General features: G+C 35.2%; 2 protein-coding genes across 2 annotated transcripts; both read right to left on the bottom strand.

Annotated features, from left to right (window-relative positions):
• Positions 1-528: 528 nt before the first annotated feature.
• LOC132302892 (uncharacterized) lies at positions 529-9,507 on the bottom strand. Its single transcript, XM_059799888.1, has 3 exons — positions 9,004-9,507; positions 3,026-3,232; positions 529-901 (listed from the first exon to the last, which is right to left on the bottom strand). Exons 1-3 carry the CDS (start codon positions 9,481-9,483, stop codon positions 758-760), a joined length of 831 nt encoding a protein of 276 aa, XP_059655871.1. The 5' UTR covers positions 9,484-9,507; the 3' UTR covers positions 529-757.
• Positions 9,508-11,977: 2,470 nt separating this feature from the next.
• Positions 11,978-21,518, bottom strand: LOC132276114 (guanosine nucleotide diphosphate dissociation inhibitor 2-like). The gene is made up of 13 exons (XM_059777387.1): positions 21,486-21,518; positions 20,295-20,420; positions 20,118-20,201; positions 19,891-19,998; positions 19,595-19,767; positions 16,145-16,256; positions 15,949-16,029; positions 15,701-15,763; positions 15,482-15,583; positions 15,127-15,251; positions 13,414-13,624; positions 13,245-13,319; positions 11,978-12,219 (listed from the first exon to the last, which is right to left on the bottom strand). The coding sequence occupies exons 1-13, from the start codon at positions 21,516-21,518 to the stop codon at positions 12,169-12,171; spliced, it is 1,344 nt and encodes a 447-aa protein (XP_059633370.1). The 3' UTR covers positions 11,978-12,168.

Below are 21,518 nucleotides of genomic sequence, written 5' to 3'. Positions count from 1 at the left end.
TGATTTTAAGACTAAGAAGACAGTTGCCAATTTGAGGAATCTATAAGAATACATGTGGACGTCAAATTCACAGCTACTATTGAGATTGAAATAATGGATGCTGGAAAAATAACTAATTTAAGAAGAGTAGGGGGACAATTGTATTTTCAATCAGTTACATGAAAGAATGACAGTCCCATAATAAAAGTTCAGTCTACCAAATATACCAAATATGAGTTTGAGTCTAGGATAGCCACTTAATGCTAATAGTCGGAATGTACCCAATCTACCCCTCCCAACGAGAAGATATTCAACTGTCCATATCCGCGTGTACGACACAAACAGCTGTGATGTGCCTAGTGCACCGGGCACATTAAATATCTTTTCCCTCCCAAGACCCCCAATTAAATGAGCGCCAAACTAGATAATGGCTGTTTGTGAAATTGGATAGGTAAGAGATCCAATGGATAAATAATCCACAATGAGAGAATGAGGAAGACTAAATAAAGCTGTTCTAATGAAGTGCTAGGTGATTGTAGAATACACAAATTTATAAGAAAACTTGAAAAGTCATCGATAAAATCGGTTATCTTAATCACACATGTTTAGAAAACCGTAGCTAAAAATGTTGAAATCAAGGTGACAATATTAAGAAAAGATAGAATAAGAAATTAATGCACTAATAGAAAGTTAGACATGATGTCAATTGGAGATAAAAAGAAGAGAATTTTGTCTGACGAGGTACAAAGTCGCAAAAATAGCATGAAGTTCAGTTTGATCACGATATATTTGCATTCTTCAAGGATCCGGATACCACCACACCTGCAGATGTTCGCATGAAATGCATGTTAAGTGCAGCAGCACAAGAATCATCTGTTTTTAGATGAGGCTGCACCAATTTCCAGATCTTTTTCTTCTGAATCTGCAAATTATCAAACAGAAGACCAATTAACCAAGCAGGGCAATAGGATGACCAAAACGTCTAATACATCGCGAAATAAAACATAAATTATTTGAGACCAGTTTTATTCCCCTAATATTTTCATCAAATTTAGGCCTTTTTTATCACAGGCAGAACAACTAAATAAATCTACACAAAACTGTAAGCCAGATTCTTATGAGACAGAACCTTTAGTTGACAAAAATCAACATTTGCATAAGTTGATTACTTATTTAGGAGACTAAACGAAAGATATAGAGAGAAGAAGAGAAATCTACAAATGGGTTTTAATAATTTCAAGAAAGCCTATGATATGGTACCTAGAGATCTAACATGGAGGGTTTTAGAAAAGATAGGAGTCATGAAGGGATATATTGACACGATAAAGGAAATGTATAATGGTAGTTAGAACACCTTAGGGAAAACAAGTGAATTCTCGATCACTGTAGGATTACGTGAAGGGTCAACATTAAACTCGTACCTTTTTGCCTTCTGACAAGACACATCAAAGATGAGATTCATGGTGTATGCTATTAGCAGATGATATTGTTTTAGCCGTTGAGACTAGAGGAGTTAATGCCAAATTGGACGTTTGGAGAGAAGCTTTAGAATTAAAAGGTTTGATATAAGTAGAAGTAAGATTGAATACATGAGGTGTAACTTCAGTAAATCTAGAAATACAAATGAGGATGTAGTGGGGATTGAGAATCAAGGGGTACAAGAGAAGTGAACATTTTTGTTACTTAGGTTCAATTATTCATAATGAAGAGAAACTGCAGATGAAGTTAATCATAGAATCAAGGAAACAACATATGCATTAAGTGAGTGTAGCGGAAATGAGAATGTTGAGATGGGTTTGTGGTAAGACTATAAAGGATAGAATTAGAAATGACCACATTCGGGAGATGGTTGGAGTAGCCAAAATTGGAGATAAAATGAGAAAATCGGTTAAGATGGTTTGGACATGTGCAAGGAAGACCTTTAAATGCACGAGTTAAGAAGACTGACATAATCAACATTGATGGTAATAGCGTAATACTAGGGGAAGAGGAAGACCAAAGTTAACGTAGGTAGGGTTAGTAAAGAAGGATATGATAGCATGTGGTTTGACTGAGGCTATGGCCTTAGATAGAGGGGAACGGAAACATAGGATTCATGCAGCCGACCCCAAGAAGTTGGGAAAAAAGGCTTTCTTATTGTTGTTGTACTAAGTAGTAAGTAGTACGTAATAAGTTTGATATTCAGGGAAATTTCACACATAGTAATCCAATGTTTTCGTAGTTATTTAAAAGCATCTTTAAAGTTTGAGGATGATATTTGGGAAAGTGGAATCAACCTTTTCTTTAATCAGTGATTTAGGGATAGACCAACTATATAACAAGGCCTAATGGAGTCATATCAAGGAAGGCAACAATAGAAAAGGTGGCATTATATGTTAACAAAGTTCACCAGCTTATTTCAATCCAGCATGCCACATCTCATCATTAGCTTCGAGTACTAATTCTAGGTATTTAAATCAACAAATAAAGCAGCTACTCAGATGAGTAGCATGAGAATTATGTAGAAGAATAAATAACAAGTTTCATAAGCATGCATAGTAAACTCAAAGTCAAATGTCTGATAGTGATACAGGGGCTTCCATATGTAATCAAACTTCATATAGGAATGTATCAATTTAATTTGATGCAGAAAAAAAAAAATAAGTAAATTGAGACAATGATACCAAAAAATCTCAGGAAATATTAATATCCAGTTTCTGTACTCAAAAGGTTTTTTATCTAGGATACCTACAAGAATACAGACACAAACTTTGCTATCTGACAAAGAAATAGGAATAGGGCCCAACACAAAGCATTCACTTGTTGAACACATAACAGAAGGACTAAACTTGATTTCTTTGTTACATGACAATAAAAATGAAAATGACAATCGCCAATTTTGCATAACCATAACCATTAGTACTGTTATTTGTCTAACAATAAGTATATGTCAACCCAAGGCCTTTTTTTTTTTTCTTTTTGAATAGCTTCTAGTTTATTAGCACGCGCCCTCTTATTTTTTCTGTTTTCATTGAGCAGTCAAAATTTGAATTCATTGTAGTCTTACCTGGTTAGGTGAGGCAGCCTCAGGTAGATTCTCTTTTTCATCTTCAGAACCAAACCATACTCTTTCACCTGTAACTGAACCTTCAGGAGGCACTAGAAGCTCAACATTCTCATGTGAAGCATCAGAAGCAGCCATAAGCATTCCGTATGACTTGATACCACGCATATTTCTTGGCTTCAAATTAGCAAGAACGATTACCTTCTTGTCCTGCAAATTGATATTTGTATCAACACCATCACATGAATCATTATCTCAAGATTTCAAGTTAGAAACAGTTAACAGCTAAAGATTTACAAAATATTAGCCTTCTCAATATCTCAAACCCAAAACTTAACTTCAAATCCAAACATCTCATAGGGAACAAAAAAATCTTTACAAAATAAAAATAAATAAAGGTAAACAGGTTGAGCAACCACACATGTGGAAAATTCCAGAAAAAGAGCCATTGATGCCCAAAGCAAAACAACCCAAGAACCTATATCAAGGATGTAAAGATGATCTAACACACTCAAGGGATCCAGGACCCTCTTAGCCAAGAAGTTCACTTCCCCATTGCTTAACCTACAGATCCAAGCAAAGTAAACACACATGGCAGGCAACATTTCAAACTCACCCGATCAAGTAATCATAACGGCAAGGATCCCTTTCTTTCTTCTTTGCTCAGCCTGTAATAATAATGATCCCTCCACCAAGAGATGGCTCACTTCAAAAGAGATGCTCTGTTAAAGAACTTTAAGCATAAATAAGATGCAAGAACTTTGCGTAAATGAGATCTTCTTGACCAGTTGGCTTCAAATAGATTAAGTTAACTACTCTGTCACGATCCCTGCAAATGCCATCTCCAATTTGCCTAGATTTCCAACTGAACAATAATCAAAATTAGATCCAACCACCCGATAGGAGATGGTTTCCATACAATTAAGAGCTTAGACTTACAGTAAGAACTCATGATCATCTCTCTTTGAATCCAAATAAATGAAACATCCTCAAACTCCTTTGTAAGAGGAGTCCACAAGGAAGCCAAAAAAGTCACTCCATCTCACATATGATTTGATCTGACATATGATTCATACGTGAGACTACTTTTAAAACATACAATCATTCTCTCCATCTAAATAATCCAGAGTTCATATGTTAAAGGCGGTGACAATCTATGTGGAAGCATATATATATTTAAATTGCACCAAATTTTTTATTTTATTTTTCTTAAATCATCCCAATGATGGAAAATAAAATTTGCCATTTTATATTTAATATAGATATATATACGGTATCAAGCTCATGTTAGATTGAGTTGCCTAAGACCTCTGCCTAAGCATAGCCCAGTTTAGGTCAGTCTGAGGTTTTTTGGCCCACGCCTGACCCGAGGTTTAAGAAAATCTGTACAAACCCAATCAAAATTCAAGTCGGTGTCAGGTTGAGCCCGACCGACTTATTATCCTTAGTTTTGACTATCTCAAACTGTGTATTACCCAAAGCATCTCCACTAGTGTTATGAGAAGAATCATCTTGTTGAAGCAAACCACTACCTCATCCGAATAATCTGTGATGTTGTCGCCCAAATATGGTGCCGGGTAGCGTTGCGACCCGACGAACTGTTGGACGGAAAAATTTTGACCCCTTTTTTGCTCATGGGCCGTGGACCCTAATTAGTCTCTTGTAGCCCAATAAGGACGCTTAGGGTTTGGAGTGGGGGAGAGGGAAACTCTGAAATTCGTACAGAAACAGAGTGAGGGGCTGAAACTTATAATCTCCGATTTTACACATAGTGAAAACTTTCGCCGGATCCCAACCGTGGACGTAGGTTGTTGCCGAACCTCATATAAATCTTTGTGTTCTTTGTTTGGAGTGTTTACTTTTCTGTCATGATTCTTGGTTTTATCTTGAGTTCATTGCATTTGTCATAACATAATAAAATCCAGACTTCATCTTCCATAATCCTCTAAAATATCGCATCAGCATACTCTCCCGCAGTCTTCTAGGAATTGTTAATCAGATTAAATGGTTTCATGTACAACGTAAAACACAACTATAAATGAAAGGAACCATGTCCTGATGGAAAATTTTTGACCCCCTTTTTGCTCATGGGCCGTGGACCCTAATTAGTCTCTTGTAGCCCAATAAAGACGCTTAGGGTTTGGAGTGGGGGAGAGGGAAACTCTGAAATTCGTACAAAAACAGAGTGAGGGGCTGAAACTTATAATCTCCGATTTTACACATAGTGAAAACTTTCGCCAGATCCCAACCGTGGACGTAGGTTGTTGCCAAACCACATATAAATCTTTGTGTTCTTTGTTTGGTGTGTTTACTTTTCTGTCGTGATTCTTGGTTTTATCTTGAGTTCATTGCATTTGTCATAACATAATAAAATCCAGACTTCGTCTTCCATAATCCTCTAAAATATCGCATCAGCATACTCTCCCACGGTCTGCTAGGAATTGTTAATCAGATTAAATGGTTTCATGTACAACGCAAAACACAACTATAAATGAAAGGAGCCATGTCCTGCTAGACCTTTGGATAATAAAGAGGTTAGACCTTTGGATAATAAAGAGGTTCAACAATCTCTTCCGAACTCCAACGTGCTCAACAAACGCATAAATGAGCCTTCTAAATCACCCAATTCCCTAGCTTCTTAGGCACATAAATTGTGCACCCTTATATAACAATCCATTTTTCAAGCTAAATTTTGTACGACTGTACACTATATGTTCCTTAAATTTCTCAATCTTAGCTTTGAAATCCACATCTTTCTCGTATGACTCTATAATCTACATAGTCGATGTGACATAATGGTTGCTACCAATGTGCAAGTAGCAAATTGCTAACAACTTTAGGATGGGAAGAAAAGCCAGATTACTCTAGTATGTTTTTAAATTGTCTAAACATTTTAATTATTTATAACCAAAAAAAAAATCGAGAGATTAATTTATATTGAAATGAGGCTTACAGTTTGCCTTCTAGGTAGGGGCGGAGCCAGAAATTCAATTCGGGGGGGGGGCACAATGTAAAAAGAAAAAAAATTCAATGAATATGAAATTACAGACTCTTCAAATCATTAGGGAAAGAAGAAAAAAATTTACTACAAAATAATATGTCAATCAATGAGTAATATAAGATAGATAAATAGGAAAGAAAAATGAGAGAACTTTGAAAGGAAAAAATTAAAGTTTGATTCAAAAGGGAAATTTAAAGAAAATAAAAAGTTAAGAGAGTAAAAGAAATTAAACGAATTTAGAAAATAAAAAGAGAAAATAAATAAATAGTTAAGAGATAATTTTAGAAAATAAAAATTTTAGGGGGGGCATTATATACAATTTTTTCATAAATATATGTAAAAAAAAAAAAATCAAAATTTACTATATTAGCCGGGCATATACTGGCTTTGCCCCTGCTTCTAGTGTAAAAGAGCCCTTGCCTAACTTTCACCCGTACAACCATGGAGTATAGACATGAAAGACCTCATCTAGTGTTCAGTAATTGGTTATGATCCAATGCACATGTATACTTATTATTGTTTTTCTATAATAATAAAAATGAATAAAAAATATGATCCAGTGTACAGATATAATTTGACTCTTCATGAGGCGTGATGATCCACATTAAGGGATGCATGAAAAAGGAAAGCTTTGTTACCATACACTGAATTCTAGTACAGCTATGACACATGATCTACATCATACTCCCCCAATTGAAAAAGGCCATCCTCAAGTTGGTGCGCCTTGAGGAATCCCAAGGGTTTGGTTAGGAGGAAACAAACTATAATAAACTTTTCCAAACAAGTTAGTCAAATGACATGAGTAAAGCAATCCAAAAAAAAAAAAAAAAACACCGTTTGTCTGTTGTGATGCAAGGCATGTAACAAAGCACATAAGATTTGAGCTCTGAGAAATTGATAAGAGTTTAGGCCCAAATCTAGGGGTTAAAATCCAACAAAAATGAGAAAAGAACTCACACCAATAGCCAACATACTCTTGATTATCACATCAAGATATGGTGGAAGAAAACTCAACATGACGCGAACACATTGACATGGTGCTTTGAAATAAGTCACAAACATGGCAAGGAAATGACACAAATTTGTCTGTATATGTGCCTATAAGTATGTGCAAAGTGCATATATTTTCGTACACATTATTATGATGGCTCCTCTCCTATTCCATCTCATCCCTCTGACAAAATCTTCATGTACCTTCCTTACCAATGGAAGAACCAGGATTTCACATGAAGGAAAGGAAATCAAGGCTTGATGAATAACAAGTCAATGAACTTTTTCAATTGGAATTATTAGAAAAAAATAATGAAACAAATAATATTATTATGCAAAAAAAATTGTATTAGTAGTGAATGAATTACCAAATTTACCCCTAGTGGGTCCACAATGATGCGATGGTTTACTTTTTATAGGTTCAATGTAAGAAGAATACATTGGTAAGATTACAAAGGCAGTACATTGACTTTTCGAATGGGACACTTATTTTGGGACGGATAAAAATGGAAAGATGGACACTTATTTTGGGACAGAGGGAATATATATTTATGCGCATATACATGTAAGGGTTATGATGGGAAAAGAATAGGTCAATTTGCATCGTTTTCCTTAACAAGGCTAAACAAAACTAAAACTATCTAGGGATAACAATAAGCATAAGTGACTTATATCATCAAGATTGAACAGAGAGACAAAAACAAGCCAGCAAGATCCAAATACTGTGTTTCACCTTGCACACATGATACCCTGGTGTGATAAGATCAGACTACAATGATAATCATACTTTAACAAGACTTCAGCTTCACTCGATGTAAAGTAGTCCACTGTATAACAGGCTAGTTCAAGGTGCAAATGTTTGTCTTCAAAGAAGATAGGCAATTTCTCCACAAAAGGGTGAAATTTCATTAAACAGTGTTAAATCCTGCACTGCGTAGTGGCACCATATTTTAGAATATTTTAATAATTTGTGTCGCTAGCCACATTTACAATCCTACAAAGCATATGACAAATCAGTCCATTCTATGATTCTATCACTATAACCAAGAGACACATTTCCACCATGAAAGGACCAGTTTTCACATAAATTAATCATACCAAACAGATAGTGGGTCCACAATGATGCGATGGTTTACTTTTTATAGGTTCAATGTAAGAAGAATACATTGGTAAGATTACAAAGACAGTACATTGACTTTTCGAATGGGACACTTATTTTGGGACGGATAAAAATGGAAAGATGGACACTTATTTTGGGACAGAGGGAATATATATTTATGCGCATATACATGTAAGGGTTATGATGGGAAAAGAATAGGTCAATTTGCATCGTTTTCCTTAACAAGGCTAAACAAAACTAAAACTATCTAGGGATAACAATAAGTATAAGTGACTTATATCATCAAGATTGAACAGAGACAAAAACAAGCCAACAAGATCCAAATACTGTGTTTCACCTTGCACACATGATACCCTGGTGTGATAAGATCAGACTACAATGATAATCATACTTTAACAAGACTTCAGCTTCACTCGATGTAAAGTAGTCCACTGTATAACAGGCTAGTTCAAGGTGCAAATGTTTGTCTTCAAAGAAGATAGGCAATTTCTCCACAAAAGGGTGAAATTTCATTAAACAGTGTTAAATCCTGCACTGCGTAGTGGCACCATATTTTAGAATATTTTAATAATTTGTGTCGCTATCCACATTTACAATCCTACAAAGCATATGACAAATCAGTCCATTCTATGATTCTATCACTATAACCAAGAGACACATTTCCACCATGAAAGGACCAGTTTTCACATAAATTAATCATACCAAGCAGATAATGCGAATCGAATAACATATAGTTTGCAGATACATTTTACCCAAAGAAAATACACAAAATCTCAAAATTTGAAACCCATAACGATTAAAAGCCACAGATATATTTAAAAGAAGTTCTGCAATACAAAATTACATATATATATATATATACACACGCACCTGAAGATGGTCAAGAGGGATATAATTGACAAGGCCACTGCAGATGATTCTGGGTTGGGGCTCACCCACATCCACCTCTTCGACGTAGAGGGAATCAGCTTCCGGATGTCTCCAGGCTTTGAGAATTTGTCCAACCCAAATGTCCAGACTGTTCGCCGCATCCTTAATCATTCCTATATCATCACCATCACCAACACTAGAAGATGAAGACGACGACGTTTCTGGGACAGATGAAGAATCAACTGCAACATTCTGAGTGGTCGTACAAAACACTCTTCTTGGCAAAGAAGGGGAATGCGAAAGCGAGAGTACCATCGAAATCCCAACCCCATTCCAGTTAACTGCCTTTACGCGGGAATAACAAGAGAGAAAGGAGGCAGGAAGCGGCGGACGATGGCCACCGGAACCACCACCGGCGCCACGACTGCAGCGGGAAAGGAGGAGCGCGCCACCGCCTTTGAGAACGTTGGTTGACACCATCGCTCTGCAAATTAGATGGTACCAAAATGATGATGCCTCTTTCTTAACACGGGATTTGGGATGTGAGGATATTGCCACGTCAGCACTTAGATTTTTACATTTTTAAAAATAAAAAATATATATTTAAAGATTTTCAAATTTTCATATGGATATTATTAAAGTTAATTAGGTATTAATCCATGATGTTACATTGATACATGACAAATTTCTTTTTAAAAATAAATAACATAATTTCAGCATCTTATTTGTTTTCCAAAATTTGAAGGTTGAGATTCAAATTTTTACTAGTCTATTTATTTGTGTAATATTACTTTTAAAAATAAATTAAGGATAAAATTTAAGTCTTTTCGCAGGTGCAAGAGTAAAATTTAAGAGCGTGTGAAAGTAGCAAAATTTAAATTTGGTCACGGTGGAAGCACCTTTAGAGTGATGTACACTTCAATGCTATTATGTGTATAAAATGTTTTCAATACTTTTACATATAATAAAAGGTCATTATATAATTTGTGAAAGAATAAAAATACAATTTATAAGCACTATAAAATGTGTTTGAGCTATTAATAAGCTTATTTCTTTTATGTTAGGAGATGCATAATATTAGTAATAATTAAAATACAAAAATTGTAGCATATTTTTTAATTTTAAAGAAATGAAACCTCGAATCTATATATTTATTCTGGATTCTTAAAGAAATATTGTTTAAAATTTCATACATGATGAAATAAATACTTTTAAGAATTATAAAATAATAAATGTCTTACATAAAAATACATTAAAAATAAAAATATATGTATAATTTGTTTACAAATATATATGTGTCTATACATTGTACATAAATATTTAATATATTTAACTAATAAGTGATCATAATAAAGCAAACAATAATATGACATAGAACTTTTTATTCTTTTTACGTAGGTCGTTTTTATTCAGTATTAGGTATATTTTAGTAATTGTCTTTTATAATAAATGTCACATGTAATTGTCTATAATTGAATGAATAACAATTCGTTGTGAATTCAAGAATTCACAAATTGAATTTGTGAATTGGTCAAATTAAATCCGCAAATTATGAAAGGATTTGCTCTCAGAGCGCCTATTTGCATGTAGAGCATGAGAGCGGCACTTCTTCAAACAAAACACCTCATTTGATTTTTTCAGTCACAATTGTTTAAAATGGAGTACATTTTTAAGATAATTGTTAATGGCGATGTAATTTTCTTTTTTTAGAATTTAAAAACTGAAAAGAAATTTTCTAGAGCATGAATATACAAATAACTAGTAATCCAACAAATGGGCAAGTAAAAAAGCAAATTCATGGAACTTAAAAAAAAAAAAAAAAAAAAAAAAAAAAAAAAAAAAAAAAAAACCCAAGAAAAAAATTAAATGAAAAATGAGGGGTCGGAGGCTTTTCTTTTCTTTTCTTTTCTTTTGGTAAAGGGAAACGGCAAACAAAAGCATGGAGGAGAGAGAACTTATGTCCCAAAAAATTTCTTCCCAGTATGGGAGGAAAGAAAGCAAAAGTATTCTCTTCTCATTTTCTTACATTTTTGTCTACCAAAAACCAATTTAAACTATGGATGAGTTTAGTAATCAAATCATGCAATATCATGTTCCTTTCGGACCAAATCTATTTTTTGCTGGTGATACAACAAAAAAGCTGAACTCGAAAACTAGAATTCCTCAACACAAAGGAAAAGGCTCCTTCAATTTAAAACTTACCCTTCCAATTTTCCATTACCTAGTTCCAGACGGAGCATAATTCCCATTTCACATGGTGGAATTTTGGTATGGAGCAATGTCTTGCTTAGTTTGTCAATCTTCTCAAAAACTCAAAACACGTGCCTTTTTTAAACTCAAGACGGTTCTCCCAAAACAGACCCTTCTAAGACTTAATTTTCATTATAAAAAAAAAAAAATTCTCATCAACCAAAAATTTTTATACAACTTTTTAGGTTGCATCTAGGCGTTGAATTCCCATCCACCATCCATTACTTGCAGCATGTCATGCCAAATGACCTCAAAAAAGCAATGCGACAAATAAATTCTTGAGGCAATACTTGCATTCCAAAATGAGCCTCAAAATTTACTCTACTAATTTTATTTTTATTTTTATTTTTTTTGTATCTTCTTGTTATTATAAGAGAGTACAAGAAGATTTTCTTGGAGTGCGAAACACAAATTTCCTAATTTAAAAGCTTAAAGTCCACTATCTTTCAAACTATTAATTTTTTAAACACGGCAAACCAGACTAGAGGAACAGTAACACACTTAACACCCACTACTACTTCTAAGCCAAACATCCAAACAGGGCAGGTATTGCAACCCAAAACCCTTAAGACATTCCTCTCAAGAGAGTGCTGGCTCAGATTCCTTCAGCTTAGATATTATTTTGAATTTCTAGTTCCTGTCATGGTGGAATGACGCATGCCCTAGCCAGCCTACATGGTAACAATGTGCATGCATATGCATTTCCAAATACTACACTTAAAAGTTAACAAACAAGCAGCATTCGAATACCATTTTTTATTACATTATGATATGATAATATATATGATTAAAAGAGAAAATCAAGTCAAATCCAAGCGCTTTTTGATTAGGTAAATCACACAGAAATATGTGATGTTTTACTGAATTTGGCAAGAAGGAAGCACAGGTACGTGCAAGCACACCCCATGCAACTTCTCATTCTTCAGCAGCACTGGCAGCACTTAGATCCACACTGAGGTCAAGAACCTGCACGTTAACACGTAATCAACTTTAATAATCTGAATAACCATAGAAACAATATTTATAGGAACTGCCTTTTGATTGACATGTTTACTCGAAAGCAACTCAACGAAATTTTGACCTATCATGGCCTCAATATAACTTTTAGGCACTTCTTATTAAATGCCTTTTTTACAGGAAAAATAAAATGCAATAGGTAAGTTGAAGATAATAGTTTTCTAGAAACTAATTCTTTCTTCTCAAAGTCAACTCTCCCACTAACTTCTCTTTGAAAGAGCTTCTTTTGCAATTGCAGAAAAATGATTTTAATTCTTTATTTTAGAATACTACATACAATACACAAATCTAAATGTTTTACAGGGAAGCTTATTCTCAATGAACAAAAAGAACTCGAAGCTGTCTTGATGTTTTCAAAAACAATGTTCTGGATCTAGTCTCATAGATCGCATTTTACAAGTTAAACTATGCATGAAACCAATGATCCAATATATCACACATAAGACAATTGCATCATCCCATCTTACTAGTTAAACTATGTCTGAAATAAGAGTTCACTGGACATTGAAATTGTACATCCATGATGCATGCTTAGAATGTATAATATAAAATCAGACAACCAGATTGAAGCTACGGGTCGTACTACTGACTTCTTCCTATGTTAAGTGGTTGTTTGGCTGTTATTTACTGTTATACTTGTGTCTATCACTTATTTCACTAATAAAACTGTACCGTATGTTCCTGTTGTTTCATTTTCTATTTTATCATTTATGATGTTCCAAAGCGTTTAGAACATTAACATTTTTAAATTTAAAAGTCAACACCAGCAGATATAGCAGTGAACGATATATTGATATGGTTCCTCCCCCTTATAATGCAATGCTGTTGAGGTGCTTTCACGTACTCATCAAACGTTATAACAGCACAATAATTTACGTTATCAAAAACATGAATCAAGCCACAAAGCTAGTTGAAAGAATGTTTGAAGTATTGAACCAGGGTAACAAATTTCAAATGCAAAACACAATTTATACCTTCCCAGTTATCAAGGAATACATATTGAGCACATCGATGACAGTTGACTCAAAGTGAGTTGTGGCATCATAGCTCTGTTGAACATAATAAAGGAGGTATTACTCATCAACAAAGTGAAAGCTTCAAGGTAGATACAGCATTCAATAATGGCATTTAAGAGAAACTCACATTTGATATAAAACAATTATCCAGAGAAGGCTCATTAACCGGTTCATATCTGTCATAGATATCAAAGAATATCTCGTCCACGGGCCCTAGAAGATCAATTCCCGGCTTTAGTTCAGTCTCTGGATGATCAGTCTCCGCCTCCGTTGATACAAATGCAATGAATTTCCCCTTTGGGGTAACATTGTGTGAATAAGAACAACAAAAGAGATACCTGCAGAAAGGCCAGAACCTCAGAGGTATCACATAAGATAAATGACTAGTTGACATCTAAAACCTCAAATGTTAGAAATTAGTCACTTGTACACCAAGTTAAGACAATTAAGAAAAGTACGAGGAGAGGCACGTACTATGCCTATTGTCACGGGCCTAGAGATTTGGCGCAGCGGCACGGCCCGTGCGGCACCAAGGCGTTGCTTCAGCTCGCGCAAGCGCCCTGGTCAGCCACCACGACCTGCCCTCCCAAGGATACATGCTGACTGGTTTCGGCCTGCCATGGCCTCGTCAGGGGAACGGCTCCAGCTCCCGACCAGTTTGTGCAGGGATGGCCAACTCCCTTCTTCATAGTCAAGTCCAAGACCAGCGACAAGCACCTCGAACTGAACCGAGTCGACCTGCCTGAACTCTGAAGAGGTACCATCCTGTGCTCCTGCACGCCCCTTCCCTGGAACCATTCCCAGTCAAACTCTGCTCTTTGCCAACCAGCATGCGTGTCTTCCATCCTCCAAGCGTCTTAGGAATCACTTCGTGACACTATGCTTCTTAATTTATAGTATTTTTTCCTCCATTTGCCATTTTATCCATTTTTAATATATTCCTAATGGGGAACTATTCTATTATTAGATTTTAGTTTTACTGAAATTGATGATGCCATAGACTGTCATACAAGGGTATAGGGTGGCTATTACCTAATGCTGGTCTTCCCTGTGTTTACATTGTGAAGGGGAAAAAACTACAAAATAAACGAAAGCCATTAAATCAAACACCTCTCTCTCTCTCTCTCTCTCTCTCTCTCTCTCTCTCTCTTCCACTGTTACAAAATATGTGAAATGACCACAAAGCCATTTAGAAGTGTCTCTGTCACCCACCCAATAGAAAGGTTGGACATAAGAACTAAAACCATCATCATGATCACGAAAATACCAAAACTGAATAAAAAGGTCATTCGAATTTTAAATATTTTTTTTACAATTATAAAACAAATATAAATGGATGAGATCACTAATGCCACAACAAAGACACTATGAACTCAATTCAAAAACTATGCATGACATGTTCCAATTGCCATGAGAAACCTAGACACTACATTAGTGAACTGATTTTAAAAATTGGACAGTTGTTTAATCATTTTATGGGTCATAACAACCATAAACCTTGTCTTTCTACACTCTGGCTACAAGTGAATATCTTTTGAATACTTTCTTAGCATTTGGCAGGTAAACTTTTTTTTTTTTTTTTTAAAAAAAAAAAAAACAATTGTAATGCGGATCCCCATTCCAAATAAATATAAGAAACCCAGAGAATAATGGAGTTATTCCTCTTGACTGGTTGGCTTTGCCTCAGATCTCAATGTCTCCCAACAAGAAGATTCAGATTAAATCCTACTGGGAAATCTCCCAGCTAATCTGAACCAAAAAGCATAAAGAAAATATGTATTCCTGTAACTCAAGAAACCAGAGAGATGGAATCTCTCGAAGATGTTGGATGAGAACTCACATATCTGACTTGCGACCCAACTGCTTCTGCGGCAGAATAACCTGCACTGAGTGAGAATCATTGGTGTTTGGAATTGGGTGGCTCATAATGCAAATTGCTCTTGCGACCCTGCCAACCTTCCTGACCTGTCATACACCATACTTCGCATGTTCAGATTACATATTCTTCTCTAATTTTAAAAGCGTTGAATAACTACAAACTCAGTAGGCTTCTGAAGATGTATTATATACATAACATATTTTCAGTTCAGGCATAAATACTATGACCGAACCAAAACCCAGAAGCTCCACCAAGCATAAAGTCAACCACCAACTGCAGGCTGAAATAAATCTAAAAGGCTAAGAGAAATAAGTACCTTGTTGGGCAAGTAGGAAGGATCACAAACAACTTTCTTGCACTTAGCAGTTTCCCCTTCTGATGTGACACCAATAACCTTGCCTTCCTCGTCGAACTCTACCTGGAATTTGAGCAAGCATCAAGCCTCACGATAAGAATTTATGTATTCCCCTATCCAATTGAAAGATCAATATAAGGAAAATGACCTTTAAAACTGAGACACAAAAAAAAGAAGTACCTTGCACTCAGGTTTATTCAACATGTAAGTCCCACCATAAACAGCACTGAGCCGAGCAAAAGCCTAAATGAAACAAATCAACATAGTCAAACTAAAGAGCCAAACTTTCATATCAGAAACAGGTCATGAAAAAGATCAAATAACACGAAAGAACGAACAAAAAAACAAAGGTGAAAAGGAGAACGAGGAGAAAGAGAGAGAGAAAAAAAAATAGAGAGGGTAGTGGATAAAAATAGAAAAGACAGAACCTGAGGGAGCTCTCCTAATCCGTACAAGGGGTAAATGTACGGAGATCCTCCTTGAAACCGTGCAAGAGACTCTGCATATAGCTATGGCACAATAAGAAGCAAATGTTTTCAGACAAGTTCACACGAAATTTAAACCTTATAAGAGAACAAAACCAAGTAAAAAGGGAATAAAATATGGATCCTGTGCATTTTTCACCTTCATTCTCTTCACGGTATCTAATGCAGGTTCATCTAAATAGCGGTCGTCTCTGTGAAGCGCCAATGCATGACCAATAAAGTCCACAGTGTTGTCATCAAGACCATATTTTCTGTCAAAAAATTGAAGGTACAGAATTAGCTTGATTGCTGGATAAATTCACAGCAATTAATACTAGTGACAGGGCAAGCAGCAGAGGCTATTGTTAGTTATACTTGATTAGATAATAATAATTAATAAATAAATAAACAAGAGATGCAAATATTACTATGAAGAACTCATGCAGAATCAGTGATTAATACTATTATTAGTTAAACACGCTTGAGGATATGTAAAACAGTTGTGCATATTCCACGCAATAAGCATGTTGTACAGCTTACTCCTAATGATAACCACATAGAGTTTCACATGCAATAGCATCCTAACACAAGTACAAATCACTTGCACAGGAATAGTCATCTGCTACAAACACCAAATTTAACGGAGATGAACACTCAATTTCCAATTCAAACAGCCAAGGCAACATCACGGCTTTCTTCACTTGAGGGAAAACCCTGTAGACATCATATCACAGGCATGTTATTGTAAAAAATTGGAAAATAGTGCCCTTCCAACTTGATAGTTTCTTTTAACTGCTATAAAATGAAACGAAGTCCCTTAATCAAGTTCTTAGAACTAGCATTCCTAGAGTACACAGTTCTTTTGTATCTTCCTTGAAAATTAGTCCACGCATCTTTCCCATTATAGACTTTCATATTGAGCTATCCTAATCAACTCAACGGAGTAGCAATTCACCAAATGATCATGAGACAGATTACAACATGTTTTGCTCAGACATCAATGTTGAGGTTGTTTTGAAAAGTACAGACACCATCTGCATCACATAATTTCTAGTCCAAATGCAATAAATTATGTATGGACTATTTTAACGCACCTTTTCACTTCAAGAATGCGAAGGAGACATCAAGAGGGAAATGAACTAGGAGTTTAGCAACAGTTTGGAGGTCCAGCGCCATCATAAATTGTTGTAAATTTATTTCGTCTTTCCACAACATTCAGGCAACCAAAAGGATAATATGATTCTGTCTTTGTTCTTTCCTTATCTTTTACTATCCTTCCTCCAGTTAACTACCTATATTTCCCATACCATATGAAGGGCCAGGGTAGAGCTTCTTGATTACCATTAAAAATTCACACTTAACACAGAAACAGCAAAGCAAAATAATAACATCTCATAACTCACATGGAAATTTTCAAATTAATTCTCACTTATCATATTCAGTGAGAAGCCAGATTATGAACCAGAGAGTAAAATATTACAGTTCGCTGGAACATTGGCCCTTAGAGGGCTTTTAGAACTATAGTCGCTGTCCAGTTTTCCTTACTAAAATTAACCACAAGTTCTCAAAGATCAAAAACCGCAATAGAGCCCCAAAATTTTTTATCAAATAAAACACCCTAAACCTTTGCAGGGTTGACAAGTTACAGGGGACATTTTATTTCGTCTAAAGACCTCTAATTTCACTAATTTAATATTGATAACCAACCTTTAACTCTAAGCATCAAACTATTTTACTTACAACACAAGAAAGGGTCATCGATGGTACTTATCCACAAAAAACAAAAAACAAAAAAAAGACCACGTTGAGTAGAATGGTGAGAAAGAAAAAATTATAAGCATTCCCTGACAAAGGATAAGACCCTGGTTGAGTAGAAATAGCAGCTTCTGAAAATGGATGAGATCTAGTTATCCAGGTGAATATAAACCCAAATTCAAAGTTTAATACATAGGTTCAAATATGAAATCCAATCAAAACATGATTTGGACACGTAGTGCATACCAAATTTACCCAAATCAGAGTAGTTTTTAAACATAAGTAAATATCCATATTATATCACATCTTGCTTGGGGTAAAACAAAATACAACTTTAACGTAACACTTCTAGCTTGAGCATTTTAAAGGGTGACATCAAATTTTTGTAACAAGGATCAGTATGTTGATGGAACAAAAGCCATATTCTGGTATCATTTGTGCAGACTAAGAAGCAGAAACACTTCTATCAAGATGTTGTGTCAGTGTCGGGCACGTACAAGATACAAACACTTCATTGACAATCTTAGACACATGTTAGACATTTCATAGATGTGTCGACAAATTTAAAATATACTTAGTCATGTAAAAACCTACCAAGAATACGGGCAAACTAGTGCCACCTACTCTTTCATAAGAAATGTTGTCAAAATGGCTATATCATCTTACATTGATTATTGATCATTGAATGGATGAATCCCCCTTTCCAACTATCAGCTATTTTTTTCAAAACTTTCTAGTATATTCCATCAGGACCAGCATTGTTTTGCGAGGACAGCAATTATGAATATAAATTATTAACGATAATCTGAACTGAAATAATAATAAAAAAATAAAAAAAACTGCCCATACAGGCACAGCAAAGAATCATTTTTTTTTTTAATTTTTTTGATAAGTAGCACAGAATCAAATTTTAAGTCCATCAATGGTGTGATCCAAAGTCCTTTCTTATCTTCAAATTGGGTCATCCTAATGGGGATGATTTGGACGAACTTGGATTATGCCCAAATCATTGAGGATTATAGTAGTGGGACAAGCTGCAAGGCTTAAGAATCTATTAATCTGTTTGGTAGGAGGGGAGAGTGAAGCAGGAAAAATGAAGGGAAGTGGATGAGGTGGCAGGAATGTGTTCAACAAGTGAACTATATAAATAGGCATACAAAGAAGCTTTCCACACAGCTTGGTATAACATACTGTTGGAGGGCAAATTATTCATCTACATCACCCCTCTGCATGATTCTTTTGTAATGTATGAGCTGTACCTGTCTATGCACTCTTAACGGATATCACTTTAAAAAGTTCTCGAATATCTCCGCGTCGATGCTAAATCCTTAAGGTCCTGTAATATTTCGAATTCAAGAGCTATAGATACAAACCAAAATATAATAATTCTAACCTTACAAATCTAAATAATTTGATCTACCTGCAAGCTAACTCTAAAGGAATCTAATAATTTTAGTATTATTTGAGTCTAATAACTAGCACATATTACTATAGATGAATAAAGCAAATTTGTAGATTTTACATGTCTTTTGAGTATATTAACCAGTTTGTATAACTACAGTTTTTAACCATAATGACCTGTTTAGGTATCAATGTAACATACGTGCTCCTTCACAAGTATTGGGTGTACTAAACTAATCTAATCTTGCATATATTGAGCTTCAAGTCACGCTCTATTTTTCAAACTTAATGAGACCCCAATGTGCCACCACACCTATGAAATACATGCCAACAAAAAAGTAACCAGTGAAAAGCCCAAACCGACAAACAAAAACAAAAATACGTAGACTGTCTTTTCACTGAATCTCCTTGAGAGATATCTGGAGCAAAACAAAAGTAAAGATCAAGAGCGTACGCAATAAGCTCTCTCGTTTTCACTCTAGTAAGATCCATTCCCTCGTGTGTTTTGGGATCACTTTCATCATAATCTTGGACGTATATAAAGAATTTGCGAGCACGGCGCTTCTCAAAGATGCCCATTAGAGGAGATTTTAGTGCCTCCATGTCAGTTGCCGGCACCTTGTGTACCTATTGCATAAAGTTTATTACAAGAGATGATAAATTATGAATATAACATCTGGGCAACAAGCTGAAAACAACTTCTAGTACCGAGTAAAAAAAAAAAAACTAAAATATAAAAATTTATTATACCTTTCCTTTATTGTAGACATAGCCGCCATCTACTGCTTTGAAGGACAAATATTTTGTAACATCAGTGTGAATGAGGACGCGTACAAGGGTACCATTTGCCATCATAAACTATATATATATATAAGTTGGAAAATCATGAAAGTCAAGAAACAAACAAACAAACAAACAAAAAAAACCGCAAAGATGGTCCATCGTAAAGGATGCAATAGAGTAGAAAAGATAGAAACCTTCGGGATCATGTCCACATTATAATCCCTGCTAGAACCCAAATGTGCTGGAGGTTTATCATTTCCCTTAAACTTCTTCCAGAGCTGTAAATTAATAGATTTGTCAAGACAAATAGAACATTAATAAGAAATTGAAATAGTTGTCACATATCTTGTATAAAAGTTAAGGTTATAAACCTGAATGAGATTGAGTGAAGTCGACTCTCCTCCATAATAGTCATTCCTATCCATGTGCAGAACCTGGTTCACCACACGGGCAGTATTAGTGATCCAATAGCTGATCGGATGAGGTTCTTGGGTTATTTAAATATATTCTTTATACCAAAAACAAAACAAAAACAAAACAAAAAACAAAAAACCAAAACAAATATATGTAATGTGTTTAGCATGTTGAATAAGAAAAAAACTTAAACATAATTTGGGTTGTAGCAATAGATCATATTGCATAGATGACATACTCGTGGCCCCAAATTAAAAAGAGAAGAAAATAGAAGACAAAGTAACAAGTTTTTGGTTAATTTTTATAACTCCCTCTAAACATGTAGAAGGTCCACCCAAATCCAACACCAAATGCAACATACAAACTAAAATTTAGATTGAGAAATAGCATCTAATAGATTAAATAGAAGGGTAAGATCAAAAAGGCAACCATAAGAACGAGGCCAACAGAAGCAAAGAATAGAATGAAATTTTTGTAGTGAGAAATTATCAGCCCAACCAGACAAGGAAAGAAAGGGAGCTACTAAGCAAAAAGAACCAGAGGACAACGCAAGCCAGTGTTGAAAGGAGCTTAATGACAGAGGCACAGAGCTCCAACTCTATCAGACAACTTTGCCATAATGATAGACCACCCTCAAAGGGAGGAGCTGACGATTGGAAACAAAGATCCTCTCAGCAGAGCTCATGAGCTACCACATCAAAAATAACAGTAAGCTAAATGAATCTTTCCATAACTCCTAAATTCTAAGGATAACATCTGATGGCCTCAATCTCCTTTCATCAATCCAAAATTAATATTCAAACTCAAAATGACAGGACAAAAAGTTCTGCTACATAACAAGCACTCTGGGAAAAATCCATATAACTTGAGATTTTGAACTCAGTTCCTTCATTTAGCATTTGTGAACCTAAGGCAGACATTAACCTATGTCTGGGTTCTCACTCTTTCTTTGCAAGTTCTCCAGTATACTTGAAGATGATTTTTTGACATCCATAAACTTTAATCCTTGTAGCACCTAAGGACGATAGGAAAGTATGAGCCGATAGATATAATCACACTGGGTAAGATGTTTAGAAGGCTTCTCCAAACATATGAACGCAAATCAGAAGCAATCGGTCCTAAAGAAGGTACCAATACGCATACATTACCACATGGAACCGCCGACTCCAATTATCATCCAT

The sequence above is a fragment of the Cornus florida genome, unplaced genomic scaffold (assembly GCF_030987335.1).
Source record: "Cornus florida cultivar Cherokee Brave unplaced genomic scaffold, ASM3098733v1 CherokeeBrave_3.0.0_Hap2_Chr01, whole genome shotgun sequence".
Classification (NCBI taxonomy): domain Eukaryota; kingdom Viridiplantae; phylum Streptophyta; class Magnoliopsida; order Cornales; family Cornaceae; genus Cornus; species Cornus florida.
The sequence above is the reverse complement of the archived record's forward strand: the minus strand, read 5'-3'. Positions and strand labels throughout refer to the sequence as shown.

What these genes read in the sequence shown, in the direction of transcription:
- LOC132302892 (XM_059799888.1), bottom strand. Translation starts at nt 9,483, where the DNA reads ATGGTGTCAACCAACGTTCTCAAAGGCGGTGGCGCGCTCCTCCTTTCC. An exon ending in TCCCTCTTGACCATCTTCAG is followed by an intron (nt 3,233 to 9,003) that starts GTGCGTGTGTAT and finishes ATCAATTTGCAG; the next exon opens with GACAAGAAGGTAATCGTTCT. An exon ending in AGGCTGCCTCACCTAACCAG is followed by an intron (nt 902 to 3,025) that starts GTAAGACTACAA and finishes GATAATTTGCAG; the next exon opens with ATTCAGAAGAAAAAGATCTG.
- LOC132276114 (XM_059777387.1), bottom strand. Translation starts at nt 21,518, where the DNA reads ATGGATGATAATTGGAGTCGGCGGTTCCATGTG. An exon ending in GATTAGGAGAGCTCCCTCAG is followed by an intron (nt 15,764 to 15,948) that starts GTTCTGTCTTTT and finishes TGTTTCATTTAG; the next exon opens with GCTTTTGCTCGGCTCAGTGC. An exon ending in CTTCCTACTTGCCCAACAAG is followed by an intron (nt 15,252 to 15,481) that starts GTACTTATTTCT and finishes GGTGTATGACAG; the next exon opens with GTCAGGAAGGTTGGCAGGGT.